General features: G+C 38.3%; 3 protein-coding genes across 3 annotated transcripts; 1 reads left to right on the top strand and 2 right to left on the bottom strand.

Annotated features, from left to right (window-relative positions):
- Positions 1-46: 46 nt before the first annotated feature.
- Positions 47-11,463, top strand: LOC119191322 (probable Rho GTPase-activating protein CG5521; the record flags this gene model as incomplete). The annotated part of the gene is given in 18 exon segments (XM_037445222.1): positions 47-194; positions 526-680; positions 980-1,105; positions 1,443-1,610; positions 2,840-2,936; positions 3,568-3,752; positions 6,024-6,179; positions 7,314-7,536; positions 7,998-8,136; positions 8,370-8,478; positions 8,693-8,853; positions 9,094-9,232; positions 9,234-9,271; positions 9,509-9,635; positions 9,932-10,087; positions 10,338-10,496; positions 10,647-10,893; positions 11,117-11,463. Coding segments are annotated over 18 exon segments (2,751 nt in total), but the record flags the coding sequence as incomplete, so codon positions are not given.
- LOC115450211 (larval cuticle protein 65Ag1-like) lies at positions 4,844-5,846 on the bottom strand. The gene is made up of 3 exons (XM_030178208.2): positions 5,737-5,846; positions 5,493-5,617; positions 4,844-5,349 (listed from the first exon to the last, which is right to left on the bottom strand). The coding sequence occupies exons 1-3, from the start codon at positions 5,815-5,817 to the stop codon at positions 5,151-5,153; spliced, it is 405 nt and encodes a 134-aa protein (XP_030034068.1). The 5' UTR covers positions 5,818-5,846; the 3' UTR covers positions 4,844-5,150.
- A 3,323-nt stretch (positions 11,464-14,786) lies between the features above and the next one.
- LOC119191323 (anaphase-promoting complex subunit 2-like) lies at positions 14,787-15,400 on the bottom strand. Its single transcript, XM_037445223.1, has one exon. The coding sequence runs from the start codon at positions 15,336-15,338 to the stop codon at positions 14,856-14,858; it is 483 nt and encodes a 160-aa protein (XP_037301120.1). The 5' UTR covers positions 15,339-15,400; the 3' UTR covers positions 14,787-14,855.
- Between the last annotated feature and the right edge of the window lie 75 nt (positions 15,401-15,475).

Here is a 15,475-nt window from a genome sequence, read left to right as displayed (position 1 = left end):
TATGCCAAATGTAGTACCAGCTTTGTGTACTTTGTATGTACTATAAATATCTTTTCATGGCAGGGCTGGTAAACTTCTCGCTCTACGATTGCTGTGCGAGTCAACGCAGGCGCAAGGCCCGGGCGCGCCATCGTCCTGCAATAACCGATTGCATTTAGCGCATCTCAATCTATACCAACGAGCTTTACATCATGGTACGTATATTTTAAAAACAGTTATTTTTCTTAATTCATTCGCTCTTAATATAAATTAAGCAATTTAATATTAAAAGTTATATATTTCCCAATTAAAATATATTCAACATTCTATCTCTAGAGATTGCAATGTGCATTATAAACGTGCAAAACACGATATGAAAAAAAAATGAAGTATGTTTTGCTATTTCACGATAGATTGAGTAAACCATCGCATGAGTGCAAAATTTTTATATGGCAATCTTCCCAATGTCCGCTCTATATAATCTTAGAACACTTTGGCTATAACTATCATATTTTAAAATATAGAATCATAATTGGTTTTTGTCAGGTCTAACCGGCGAAGACAGATCTGTAGTGGACGTGTTGGTTGAGTATGCAGCGCCGAGGTACTTATCGCTCGCGCTCGATGGCTACTCCCTGCTGCTGCTGGACTTCGTGCACGCCTCCACCGTCGTGCTCAACTCATCCGATATGGGGCCGTCGGTCAGTGTTGCCAGATGTATTCAAATTAACAGAGCAAATAGAGGCTATTATAGATGGTACAAAAATTAATAATAATTAATTTGGTCCCGAATTTAGATGTGTTGAAATTGCGACATTAAATGCATCGTTTTATCGAATAAATAATTTTAATTATTAGACCGAAACGTTAATTATAATAGTAAAATACATAATGGCTTACGGAAAATCAAAAGTTATGCGTAAAAGTAAATCAAACAAGTTTAAAGACAAACAAAGGTATTATGTAGGAAATATATAGTTATTAGTTTTTCTTTTCATAGTGTCCACGCACGGCCGCCGTGACATTCCTGGGCTCTCTGTTGTCGCTCCCGGACGAACTGATGAACGCGCCGATGCTCCAACCATACCCACACCAGTACAACACAGTGTCCTGTCCAGATCTGAAGGTTCGGAAATGTTGCAGATTGTTTAAAAATATTGAAATATAATTATTAATTTTACCTACTTAATATGCCATTGAAAGTTGTATATTTTACTAAGAATTTTATTAATTTACATTTTGTAGTAAGTTTGTATATAATTTATGGAAGATGCTAAAAAGTAAATTGGATTGTTACGAAATGATTCTACGTTTTAAATACTTTGAAATATAAATATATTGACTGTCCAAACGCCAGACTGAAGATCCCGTATATTTCACTTTCAAGCCTGATTCTGACACCGCAATTGAAAATGGTAATTATTTGTAATATTGTTTGAGTGAACGTTGTTTATGTTGCGCAGGAGCACGTGCTGAACATCGTGGTGCGCGTGTGCCGGCGCGAGGGCAGCGCGGGCGCGCGCGGTGCCGGCGCGTGCGCACTGGCTGCGCACCTCGCGCACGTGCTCGCCACCCGCGCGCACCAGCCGCGCCTGCCCGACTACCTGTTGTGTCTGCTGCAGATGCTCATGGTCAGTGCACACCACCCCTACTCTTTGTGACATTATGCCGCCATATATCTCGTCGATAAACTCACTTGTGCTCTAATAAATCTTATAAATAAAAATGAATCAACGTACGTTTGTACGTACATAACTTCCAAGCGACTGCACCAAATTGGATAAATCTTTCTTTTATGTGTTCGTTATTATCAGGGCTAGGCGTGTATGAAAAAATATTTTAAAATATGTATATGAGCAAATATTTTAAATAATATATATATTTTCGGGTGGGTTTAGATTCACTATTGCACCCAATTGCGCTGGACTATGGTTTTATGACTTTATCTTCATCTACTTTTTAGGGCAAAACTAAGTTTGTCAGGGCTGCTAGTAATATATAAACAATAAATAATAAATATATGGATGACAATTTTGTCAACCATATATTCTTTAAAAAGTGGGATATTTGTATCCGCTCGGATAGCGACCACAATACACAAGGTGTAAAACCCGCCATAGTGGCCTACATAAGTGTATCGCGTTCTAGGATCAGCCGGTGCATATCCGATTTCAAACAGGTTGGCATAATTGTATCAACTGACGAGGGATAATCATCTCTCGTCAGTCAACACTCTACCTAGACCCTACTCCGCTTACCATCAGGTGCAGTGAGGTCACTTTATCGCGCCCGAATAGAAAAAGTTAACCTGTAGGTGAACAGGCCATGAGCTGACGATGACACTGTTTTTTTTTTGTATTTTGATCATTCTAAACCCATTTTAAATGTTAAAATTAATGTGTTGATTACATTACGCTTTACTAAACTAATATTGAGTAGAATAAAAAATATTTATTGCGAAGGCTAGACATTTGAATAATTTATGTCCAAGGTAGCTATTTTGCACACAATTCATAAGACATTGACATAAAAACGCAAGGAATACGCGTTAAGTGAAAGGCACACACGTTAGTGGCTCATATTATTCTTAGAAAAATATATTTCACTTTCTCTTTGTTTGTCAATATGTGTATGTTAATAAAATTCAAGAATTCAAACACCTTTCACTTAAGACATCCTTATGTTTCCTCCTAACTTTCCCAAAGTCCAGCAACAGAAGAAAACACAAAAAATATTTTAATCGACTTTATAATACTATTTTATGTATCTCATTCCCTAATTAATGTTCATTTCATATTTTTTATTTTATTTAAATTCTGTGATTAAAGAAATTATGGTTTACATGATGTATAATTTTCAGATGAAAAACAAGAACTTGGCAAAAGTAGTGAGCGACTGCATACTGGTCCTAGCCGACTACACAGACCGCATAATAGAGATGTACCCTGGACTCGCTGGTACGATTTTTTTTTTAGCAGTCAATTAAAAACATAGTTAAACCGCTTTAAATTATATTGTATCCACTCGTTATAGTAAATCTTTTATATATACCCTAAGTTTCAAAAAGGTTTTTTATAACCATGTCTTAAAAACACCCAATACGAATTCATGGAATTATTATCTCGATTTAAGGTGGTAGCTCAAGGTCCATTTTCATACATTTTGTTTCGGCTTTAATCTGGGTAACTAAACAAGTATTGGCAAGTAAAGAATTTAAATTCACGTCTAGTTAGTGATTAGTTCTCGCAGTTGAAGAAAAACGTAAAATAATTAATAATCATGGATATTTCGGCCTTTAAAATTTAATATGACGAAATTTTAAAGGCAGAAATATCCATGATTATTAATTATTTTTACATTTTTCTTCAACTGCGAGAACTAATCACTAACTAGACGTGAATTTAAATTCTTACTTACTGTTTATTACAATTACAAAATGTATGAAAATGGACCTTGAGCTACCACCTTAAATAAAAAATTGTATTCTTATATAACGTAGTACTTTGTAATTAATTTATTAATACGATCAGGTACAATAAGTATAATTTTATTTCTCCTACTTCTATAACTTTCTCCCATTTCCACCAGGTAAAATAATAAAGTGGATATGCGCGTGCCTGGTGCAAATATCTCCGAACAGCAGCCGCGACTCCGTGAAGCCGCTGGCCGGCTCGCTGCTGCTGTGCCTCGCCGAGTTCGCGGTGCGCTGCGGGCCCGCCTACCTCATGCACGAGAAGGACGGCGACCAGACCTTATTGCTGATGATATTTAAGGTGTGCTATTGTTGATTATGATTTCTTATGTTTACGCGAATGTTACACATTGAAATTAAACTACTTTTCGGATTCTATCGTGGTTTTTTATATTTAAGTTTTCCCCCGACGTTTCGAAGACTTTGCAGCCTTCATGGTCACGGGGGGACTATCTATAGAATCCGAAAAGTAGTTTAATTTCAATGTTGTTCCATTTTCTATACGTTCATAGCAAATTGTAGTTTGCTGTGCCTCACACTCTCCTCAGCACCCCATGTAACTTTTTATATAGAAAATAATGTTTCCTCTAAACTTGAAACTATTAGAAACAGGATATTGAACCGTTCATTAGTCTCTTCTCTCTGCTCGGTTTGACACACACCGATTAATAAATATTAAAAACATCTGTTTCTATACCTTGTAGATAACGGTACTAAATTATGGGCCTTTTTCACAATTTCAGAGAAATGTTATTCTTACATATACGTATAAGGCGACCAGATACATGTCAGATTCAAATCTAATCTCCGATATAAATACTAATAAAATGACTACTATCTGCAACAGCTGTTTAGTACTGTTAAAAAAAATACTTTAAGTTTGTGGAACAGGCCCTCCATAAAATGAGAACATCTCACAGAAGTACTATGGCTGTTATTTAAAAAAAAACGTTTTTTTCTGTATGATGCCGGTGACTTGTATTCGAATTAATAGGCAGTAAAGTTTTGTTCTATTTTATTGAATATCAATGTTTTGGACGTTCAAAAATCTCTTTTTGGAAGTCTGAGAACTGATGCAAGTTGTCCCCAGATTTCCTCAGTTCTTTGTGGTTATTAGAATACGGATTATTTAACGGAATGTGAATGTCAAGTGGTTCGATAAATATTTGTTTATCACTTCAAGAGTGATTCATTCAACGGCACTCACCGCGGATAACGGAAATATTAGTTTTGTTTAACTTTAATGTTATTATTGAAATATAGTTTTTAATGGTTACGTATTTTGCTGTAAACCTATATTTCGATATTTAGAAGACAAATCTGCGTAACTATTTTTTGTTATAAATAAAAATAGGTATAGGATTCAGAATTCGAAAAATTAATAGAAAAAAATCAATCAATAAAAAAATATATTTGCAACAAATACATAATATAAAAAAATAGAAACATACAAACGGTGACTTTGTGTAGTAAAACCTACACTTTTAAGCATCAATGCAGAGATGGTAAAAATCCAAGATGAAGTTTGTTCCAAGGGTTTGGCACAAATATCTTCCCCGAGTTGATTTTGGTCGAAATATCCCATGCAAATTAATATTGGATGAAATATCTCGCCCAAATTAGTGTTGGACGTAATATATCGTCCATGTTAATGTGGGACGAAATATTTCGTCCAAATTGTTGGTACGAGATGACCGCATTACTGTTGTGCACCGGGGTGCTCAACGTGCTCCTGGGGTTGGAAACCGTGCTCGTCAGCGGTGAAGGTGACGGTGTAGACGAGCCCGTCGGTGCCGACGTATTTGTAGCTACCGTTCACCTCGATCGCCTTGTGGTTGTCGCCGAAGTCTTTCAGCGTGCCTGTCTCCTGGCGCGCTGTGCCGTCACTTGTCTCGAAACTGCAAAGAGATTGTGTTGTAAAATTTGTTCGATATATTTTTTTGGTGTTGGGTTATAATTCAGTCTACAGCTCCAATATTCCACATTTTTTGGTAAAATTTTAGGATCATAGCATAATTTATAAATTCTCTTAAATACTCACTCGAAGTTGTAGCCCTCGGGGTTGACGTCTGAATCCTGCTTGAGGATGTAGACTTCGTGCTGGGGTGGTTGTTGCTGCTGGGGCGCGGCGAGGGCGACGGCCACCATGGCGAGAGCGACGAGTACCTGAACAATATTATTAGGATATATTTTATTTTAGTTAAATTTCCAGCCAGTTTAATATCAAATATATTATTAATTTAAAAATATTATATATTTTTTTTATTAAAGTATTTTTTACTCACGATTTTCTGCATTATGCTTTTGCGTGGGGTTTGTAGGTAGGTGACTACTGCGCTGGGGTCAGCTGTTGAGTGTACCGACATCGGCGCGTGCGGCCGTTTTAAATGCAAACACTAATTGGTGACAACACTACGATGTGCGTCGGCGTAATGAGGTGCTAATGAAAAGAGAGAACACGCGTCCCACTAAACCGAAATTCGGCTTCGCAGTTACAAAAGGCATTGTTTGTTCTATTGCAAATACGATCTTGTTAGCATTACCGAAACGTTTTGAACTGTGACCTTTCCAGGTTTTACATGCGGTGATGAAAGGCACGAATGGCGCTGACATTGAGGGGCTTTCGCTGCCCGTTGACGAGGACTTCGATCCCAACATTCAGCTGGATAACCTGGGGCCAAAGACTTCGCCGGCGTCCACTATCGATGTCAAGCTGTGGGCACAAACGGTGAGTTATATTTATAAGAGATTCTAATGACGAGTTTAAATATTACAATTTTTAAAAAAATAAGTCGTTGATAAATTAGTACAACTTTCATTAGTATATGAAACAGCTCAACCTGCATAAAGTTTAGCTAATATTGATGACTCATAAACTCCAATCCATCCATCCATAAACTCCAGTCCAATTCCTACTCTAAGACTATAGCATTAAAGATACTTATGAAGCAAGTAAAATTATTAGACTCTGTTCAATATAACCTTACAGCAAAATACGTGAGATTTTCTCATAATCAAATTTTGAATTAACAACCTTTACTGAAAGTTACTGGTTGTAGTTGTAAAGTGCTATCTTGCTTCTAGGTATACGGTAAGTTTATTGTCACAATAGTGGACCGAGATGTTATAAAATATGTTTTATATTATGTAAATAGATTGTCTATTTATTTTGGCGTATTTTTATGGTATATGCATTATGCAATTTATATTTCTTGTATGTGGTTAAATAATTAACATACAGTAGCAGTTAAAAACCTTGTGAGATGTATCACCCATCCATATTAAGTATATGTAAATACTACAGTTAAATTTGCTCATTGCATATTTGCTAGTTTTTTTTACTTGTGCAATTTTAACTAAGTTGAGGTAAAGTTGTAGATAACCATTGTTTTAATCGTGATTTCCGTTTGGTTCCCTAGACCTGCAGTCATCTCACTAAATAATGTTCTTGCGGCAATTCATTCCTGCAAATGTTTGATAGTGTTTCTTTGTTGGACGATGAGGATGTTTGTAATAACAAATAGGCACCTATTTGATATTAAAAGTAAAAAAATGACCCTACAACATTTGATGGTAAACAAAGTGTGGTCAAAATAGACAGTCGGCAGACGAGAGTTAATTATCACTCGCCAATCAAAACAATTATACCGGCCTTATAGTTTTATAAAACTTTTTAAAGTTGAAAAAAATATTTTATAAATATTATATACAGCCTGATGAGGCAAATAAAAACCAGATTTGGGGACGATATTTTTATCTTTTTGTTTAAAAGTTAACGTTGTTAGCACAAGGAATAAGTAGTATATTTTCCCACAAGCAGGGCATGGTATATATGTATAATTGTGTGTGTGTGTGTGTTCAGATCTGCACGCAGCTGGTGCTGTTCCTGGGCCACTGGCCGCTGTGGAGCGGGTGCCAGCTGTCGTGCCTGGTGTGCGAGCAGCACGACAGCCCGGCGCTGGGCGGCGAGCTGGGCCCGGCGGTGCTGGGCGCGCCGCACGTGCAGCTCATGCGCCTCAGCGACGCCACGCTCGCCTCGCTCGTCGACCTGCCGGCGCTGCACCTGCCGGCCGCCACCACGCCGGGTCCGTACTTAATGCTGGGCTTAGACTCTCAAAACCCGCCAGCGAAGATATAAACCACTCTGCTATAACTTTCCTCGTAATATCCTACTAATATCACAAATGCAAAAGTTTGTGAAGATCGATGTATGTATGTTTGTTCTTCTTTCACGAAAAAAATACTGAACGGATTGGGATGAAAATTTACAGTAATATTTTTTATACATCAGAATAACACATAGGCTACTATAGGCTATTTATAATGATTTTGTGTAATTTGGTCAAAATATAATGATGCATATCAAGTAAGTCGGAAAAAAATTATCGCGGAAAACTCCTTCATGCGGGCGAAGCCGCAAACGAGCGAAAGTAAGTTATACATATTTGTTCTTTTTTTTATAAGTCTAAAATGCAATAGAAATTTAGCTCAAGTAAGTATATAATTATTCGTATCTTTATTCAAACTTAATACATTTTACATACAGGTTTGTCGACATCCGACCGGCAAGTGCGCGTGTTACTGCGCGACATCGCTGGCAAGGCTTGTTGGGACGCATCCGCCCTTTACTACGACCCTTCTGTGGGCTCGCTCGAACCTCTTGAACCACTACCTTTGCCTGACAGGTAATTAAAAAAAACAATTTCGTTGCCTAGTACTCATTGCTAGTTCCGACCTTAACAATTTAAACGCCTCGAGTCTTTCTTTCTTTGTCTCCCTTTTCGACAACCCCTTTGTTTACGTGACGAATATTACATTAATTATTATATATATTTCTATTCGTAAGACCCTCCCTTCCACGTATTAATATTAAAGATATAAGACATTATAGTGAATGTTTCAATGTTGTTTGTTCTAGCACGGACAGTCCTCGGGATGACACATTATCATCATTACCACCGCCGCTGCCACCAGACTTGTTACCAGACTACAAAAACTCTCCCCCAGACAAGCATCAGTTGGACCATGTAAGATGAAACTAATTCATTGGCGGTTCTTGTACTTTGCCTTGGACGGTCTATATTGTTCTTCTATTTGACCTTTCTATTCCAATATAGAATCGACGATTATTAAACGAATTGTCTTAGTAAAAAGGGCCTTGACAGTCAGCATTCAGGAGTAATGATACGCCTAGTCGTGTTACTTGCAAATTAGGTAAAGTTAAAGCACTCTTTTGTGTAGGTATTGGCGTACATCGGCCACACGTCGCCGGAAGTGACGTGCGGGCGGCGGCTGGACGAGCCGGGCGCGTCGCCGCTGCCCGCCGGCGCCGAGGACGAGCTGCTCGCCGCACTCGTCGCGCATCGCAACCACGAGCGCATGTACCTGGCGCAGCGGGACAGGTACCTTTACTGTTTACTATTCTATGATACATGTTACGGACGTAATTATACTTACCAGCTGAAACATCTTTATTTACTTACTTGAATATTATGTCGATAATTACATATGTATTGTTATTTTAAATGTCGAATTTATTACTTTAGTGGACTCATTTATAAATGGTGACCATAATTCTTCCTTAATTTGATTTTTATTTTTTATTTGAGATGTGTATAGTGAACAATGTAATGTTGTCCCAGCTGCGAGGAGCCGGAGGTGTGCGAGGTGGTGCCGGAGGGCGGCGCGCGTCCGTTCGCGGTGTGCCGACTACTGCTGGCACAACTGGGCACGCTGGCGCCGGCGCGCCGCACGCATGCGCACCTGCTGCGCCGCACCGACTGCCATGCTGCGCGAGCTCAGGAACCTCGACGCGCAGAGGTAGCACAACAATATAACCACTTGGAGACTGGACAAACCGAATCAAAATTATTATGATGTTTTTGAACCTAGTGTCATGTTCCACCTTCCTACTTCGCCTTACTAATACTCCGCACCGCTAGTTCTTGCGCTACTACTCAATTAAACCTTTGAGTCTTATGTCCATTATTACCTCTATACATTAGTATGATATTCATAGTTTCAAATTAAATAACGTTTGTATATATATTGTTTCAGATGTCGCGAGACTCACAAAGTGGCCGTCATATACGTGGGCAAGGGACAGGAGACTCGCAACGAAATCTTATCGAACCGCTGCGGGAGTCCAGCATATGAATCGTTCTTGGCTGCTCTTGCGTGGGAGGTGCGATTTTTTTCGAAACAATTTCGATTTAAGCCCCGTAATGTTTAGTAGTCACACTGGCTATATTGCATAAGCCGAAAAATAACAATGTTTTTTCGCTATGAAAACTATACATAGCGGTATCATTGGTTCCTGTCGCAACATGATTGTAACACTCGGTTTAAACCGCGCACGCCTGTCTTCGCCACGAGCAATATTTTGTCTAAATGGCTGAAACGATAAGCGGTAAATCCCTAAACTGTAGTATATATACGAACACATCATATATACTCAGTGTATGTTGTATCTGTACGTAGGTGGAGCTGGAGAGCCACGTGGGGTTCGCGGGCGGGCTGCGCGGCGGCGGAGGGGGCGGCGTGTCGGCGCCCTACCTCGCCACGCTCACGCTCGAGGCGCTGTTCCACGTCGCCACGCGCATGCCCGCAGACTCGCCCGACGCCATACTTAACAAGGTACTTACGTTTTATATGAGAACGCATGTCCACTATCTTATCTCCTGAAAAAAATATTGAAGACTGAAAAATTTATAAGAATCAATGCATATTGGGCGGCGAAATTGTTTTTATTTTAATTTTCCGCTTTAGATAAAATTCTAAGCATTGTGTGTTTATGTACCATAAGTATTGGACTATTCTAACTATAATGCTAATTATTCTATCTATTTTGTACGATTAGTAATATAATTTCTTTATGACACTGCAGACTCGACACCTGGGCAACGACGAGGTGCACGTTGTGTGGAGCGAGCACTGGCGACCGTACAAGCGCGACACGCTGCCCACGCAGTTCTGCGACGTGCTGATCGTCCTGTACCCGCTGGCCGGAGGTCTGCTGCGCTGCACCGTCTCCAGGAAACCAGATGTTCGTACTTCATCCAGCAGTTCCTATCTAAATAGCCCCTAGGGGTTGCATACTTTGCTGTATAATTATCGTTGTGGAGCTTAATATATACAGATGACATAGTGTTCCAACCAGGTTATTGATGTTAATATTATGATGACTGTGTGTTAGGTGGCGGTGTTCGGTCCGCTGTGGGAGGAGTGCATCATCCACGTGAGTTGCTGCGCGGCGCTGGTGCGCGGCGCGGCGTTCGCGGGCGGGCGGGCCGTGCGCGCCACCATGCCGCTCTACCAGCACGCCTACAGCGAGCGCGCGCGCAGTCTCGACGCGCTCGTGCACCACCACACCCAGCCCACCACCTTCGAGCAGTTCGTCGAGCGCATCCGCGAGCCCGTGCCGCAACACGCGCCCAACACCGGTCAGAACGCACTGCCGCCCGCTTATTAACACCTACACCCCGCTACCGCTTCCTGGTTTGTTTATTTTATTATGAACGAGGCACTCGAAATTATTGCTTTATACTAATTTTATATATTTTGATACGCTGTGGACCGGTGAGACGTTCTATATTTTTTTTTTTTTTTTTGCAATGTAAAACTTATCGGTTTTTGTAATGATGGTAACTAATTTCCGTAATATAGAAACCGGAGGAGGCGGCGGCAGCGGCAGCGGGCGACTGGCGGCGGCGCTGCTGGATGCGGGCGCGAGTGCGTGGGGCGGCGCCGTGGAAACTCACAGCGTGTCGCCGCGGCCGGTGAAGCGGCTGGGCCCGTTCAAGCGCCTGCCGCACGTGCCGGGCGCGCCGCACACCGCGCCACTGCCCTCCGACCCCGCGCCCTCGCTGCGCCGCAACCGGTGAGCTGGCGCGAATGTACCGACATCCATACAAAGCGACGCCTTTTCAAGCTTCTCATTGTATACTGATGACTGATGACTGATATAAATGCGTTGTCGTCCGCGTTTGCATCAATTTTTATCATATCCAAAAGTATTAAATTTAAAATTTTAATTCACATTACTTAGAGGCTCAAATTTAACTGTAATTTGTCAATCAAACTATTTATTTAATCCAACAAAATGTAAACAAAAAGCGACAACAAATTATACGAGACTAATTCGTACTTTTTAAGGATCATGAATGGTGCATATTCGCGTGTAAGCTACTTGGTGACAGAAATAGTACTGTGTCGAGTACTATAGGCATGAGATGTTGTTTTGTATCTCTGTATAACTAATGATGGCATCATAGAATAAATCAAGAATGTACTTAAATCTGGTGCCAACGTCATCATCGATAAAGTTAATGTAAAGAAATTACGTTACGGAATCGACGTGATTATCATAGAATTGTTTAACGCGATTCCAATATGGCAGGTGCTTTCATGTTAGTTGAATTAATAAGTTTATAAAAAATAGGCTTACTTATTTGTTCAATTATTACACAAGTATGAAAAAATAAAAATCCATTCCCAATATCATTTATGGAAAATAATGGATCATGCATTATTGAAGCCGACTCCGGTCTCTGAAGTTGATTATTCGATATCGATGTAAGTATTGATATGTTTATCGATAATCATATGAATATCGATTTGAGAATCGAGGAACTAGATGACTTTTGATTCGTCCATTGAGAGATTATAGAACTACTGCGGACTTAATGAAATTTTGATGTACTTAAATATTTTGTAAGCTTTTTAAATATCTGTAGTATTGTGCATTTAAAATGCAATGTTTGTGTTTGTAAAATAGTCTTAGGGGATTATGAATAAACCATGGACACCATTTGGCGAACTGTGATTTTACATTAATTTATTAGCAAATCGCTCCAGAGTTAAGTTTTCTGGTGCGACAGATAGCTTTCACATTGAAATTGTCTAATTGAACATGACTTGAATTGGGCAAACATCAAACATTGCATTAATGTTTTCTGTACATATGTAAACTAGTAGAGCTTTAACTGTTGTAGGTTTTGTTTATAATATTATTTATTTGCATATGAGATTGATAATATAACATATACTACCTACTTCTAATTTAAAAAATAAACATTTATAAAACGTAATATTCGCGATAACTCGATATGGTCGCTCCGAATCTCACGGCCTAGAATATAAGGCCTAATTTCTTAAAACAATTATAAATACAATTTTACGCATCATGGCAGAAGATGTGATGTCCTGGGTACCACTTTCTAATCATGAACATGATTTGCGCGAGTTAGGAAGGTTTTTGTCAGATAGGTCAGCTACGAAAACTGAGTCAGATTTAGCTACATTAGTGAAAAATAGGTGGTGCTCTGTGGGAATAGAACAAAAACAGTAGTAGAAAGATAAAAAAAATATTCGTTTTCAAATTTTTTTTTCAGTAATTTAATTATTTCATTTTTTATTGTTACTATGTACATTCACCCCCTTATTCATAGAAATTATTTATCTAAGGACGGAGCATTGCTGTTATAACAAGTCTGTTTCTCAGCGTTGTTTATCTGACAGCTTGCTGTTCGTTCAGCTTTGTTTATCTGACAGCCAACTAGATACAAGTTGTATCTCAACATTAGCCAATCACAACGGCCCTATGTTTACGCACTGTGAAGGCTGCCATGCCGTGAGCACTGAGAAACAGACTTGTTATCACAGCAATGCTCCGTCCCTAGATAAATAACGTTTATGAATAAGGGGGTTAGTCTATGCATATCAAATAAACAATATATTTTTGTAAATAGCACATGGCCTTACATTTGTGACGAGTTTATATTTCACAACAACAGAATAGTCTGAAATACATGTTTACTTATATTGTTTGCCTCGATTTGAAAAAGTATAAAAAATTCGGACACAAGAATTAGCGACCATATCGATTTTCGTGTTCTAGGGCATAAATTAAGGTAATTTAAAATTCAGTCAAAACATGTTGGTTTTTATTACATCCGTTTGGCATATTAGTTGTAGTTTTAAACATTTCCATATCCTCTATAAAATTACCACTTTATTTGTGACATCATAATAGCTTTACCCTTTTAGAGTAGGTTTAATTGGCAATTATCTGAAAATTCCACATTCCACAAAAGTATTTTCATGTCTTGAAGGTATATATGCTTCTATTTGGTTCTGATTACTGAGATTATTAAATATACAAATTGCATTTATGTTACCTGAAATGGTATACTGACAATTGTTGACATCATCAATGCATTCCATAGTCCATACAAAATATATTTTTGAAGAATCTATATTGTTTCTCAGTATCATATAAGTATCATTGATTTTATTATTATTATTTTATTAGTAACAAATGCTTATTTCCATTTTAATTTTAAACAGTATTTTTATAGATATTAAGACTGACACAAGATATGTATTGAAAACACTAAGTATTAAATTGTTATGCATATTACGTTAGTAAACAATGTGGTGGTATTAAATATAATTTTATTTCAACTAATTTATTTCATGTATGTATTTGTTGATGAAACAGAATCTATGTGGTCACATAAGCATATGGTTAGTTATTAACCAGACACTATGTATTGTAACCAAATTTTATATTTAAAACAAGATGAAAATAAAGTTTTGTTAAACTTTTTTAAAGTTTTATTTATACATACATAATCCATATTACTCACCATAGTATCTCAGAAGCTTTTGCCCGCGGCCCACCCGCGTGATAAAGTTATTCCGGGCGAAAGTTTTATGTTTAAACGTCATGCTCTATATTTTTCCGGGATAGAAAGTTGATAGTGATGTTCCCAGGGTCTTAAACTATCTCCATGCCGAATTTCATCTAAATCCGTCGGGTGGTTTTGAGTTTAACGCGTCAGACAGGCAGACAGATACAGCGGGGACTTTGTTTTATATGTTTATTAAGAACTTTTTAAGTAAGAGTAATAAATTTTCCCGTTTTTGCAACATTTTTATTGATGCTCAGTTCCTATTGGTCATAGCGTGATGATATATAGCCTATAGCTTTCCTCGATAAATGGGCTATCCAATACTGAAAGAACTTTTCAATTCTAACCGATAGTTCCCGAGATTAGCGCATTCAAACAAACAAACAAAAAAAACTCAGCTTTGCATAATAGTATAGGTATTATAGAATTTAATAGCAAAACCCATTTTAACCAAACTTATTAAAAGAATATTTTTTTCTTTGTAACGGAAAACTGGAATCTAAATAACTTTACTAAAAGGAAGCTACATAGCCCTAGAATGCAATAGATTACTTTTTCTCCTGGACAGGGGATACAAAAGCTAGTATCATTATAAGTTACAAAGTGTGTCAACCGAAATATAATAACATTAAAACCAAATATCATTTTACAAAATTATAATGCTTACTAGAATACACATACATCTATGAAGCAATTTTTCCCATAACATTTTACCTCAAACCAATAGTTTTAGGTAATTTATACAGGCCACCTTGCAACACCAGCTGATGGGTCCTCACTTTGGTGTCTAGAAACTGTCTCAATTCCTGCAGACTACATTCAGTACCAGGGACTTGTGATGCAAACATCTTCAACATCTGGTGTATGCGGTCCAAAGGCAAAGAGTCCAAGTTTGTCAACATGCCAACAATGTAAGACCAGAATACTTGAAGTTCTCCTTCCCGCTGGTCATGAGCGGAAGCCATGACACTCTCTGTCTCCTCATCTTCACAAATCATCTCTTGAACTTGATTGGCAGAAACATTTGCTTTGTTCTCTGTTTCATCTGCTAAAACAAAATAGTCACTTCCTTTTTCCATGATCAGTCCCATTGTTTGCCAGTAAGTTATTTTCCTTCTTAAAACAGTCACTGGCACTTTCATAACTTGATGCAGTTCTTCAATGGACCACTGGGGCTTATTTTGAAAATGCATTATCAATGTTGCATTGAATGGTGAGACTGTCAAGTCTAGTTTTTCGCCAATCTCTATTTCAATATTAACATTGCCAAGATGTGGTTTCCAACTCAATGTTCTGTTGCCTTTAAGAGCTTCATATGACTTTGTGTATG

The sequence above is a fragment of the Manduca sexta genome, unplaced genomic scaffold (assembly GCF_014839805.1).
Source record: "Manduca sexta isolate Smith_Timp_Sample1 unplaced genomic scaffold, JHU_Msex_v1.0 HiC_scaffold_1341, whole genome shotgun sequence".
Classification (NCBI taxonomy): Eukaryota; Metazoa; Arthropoda; class Insecta; order Lepidoptera; family Sphingidae; genus Manduca; species Manduca sexta.
The sequence above is the reverse complement of the archived record's forward strand: the minus strand, read 5'-3'. Positions and strand labels throughout refer to the sequence as shown.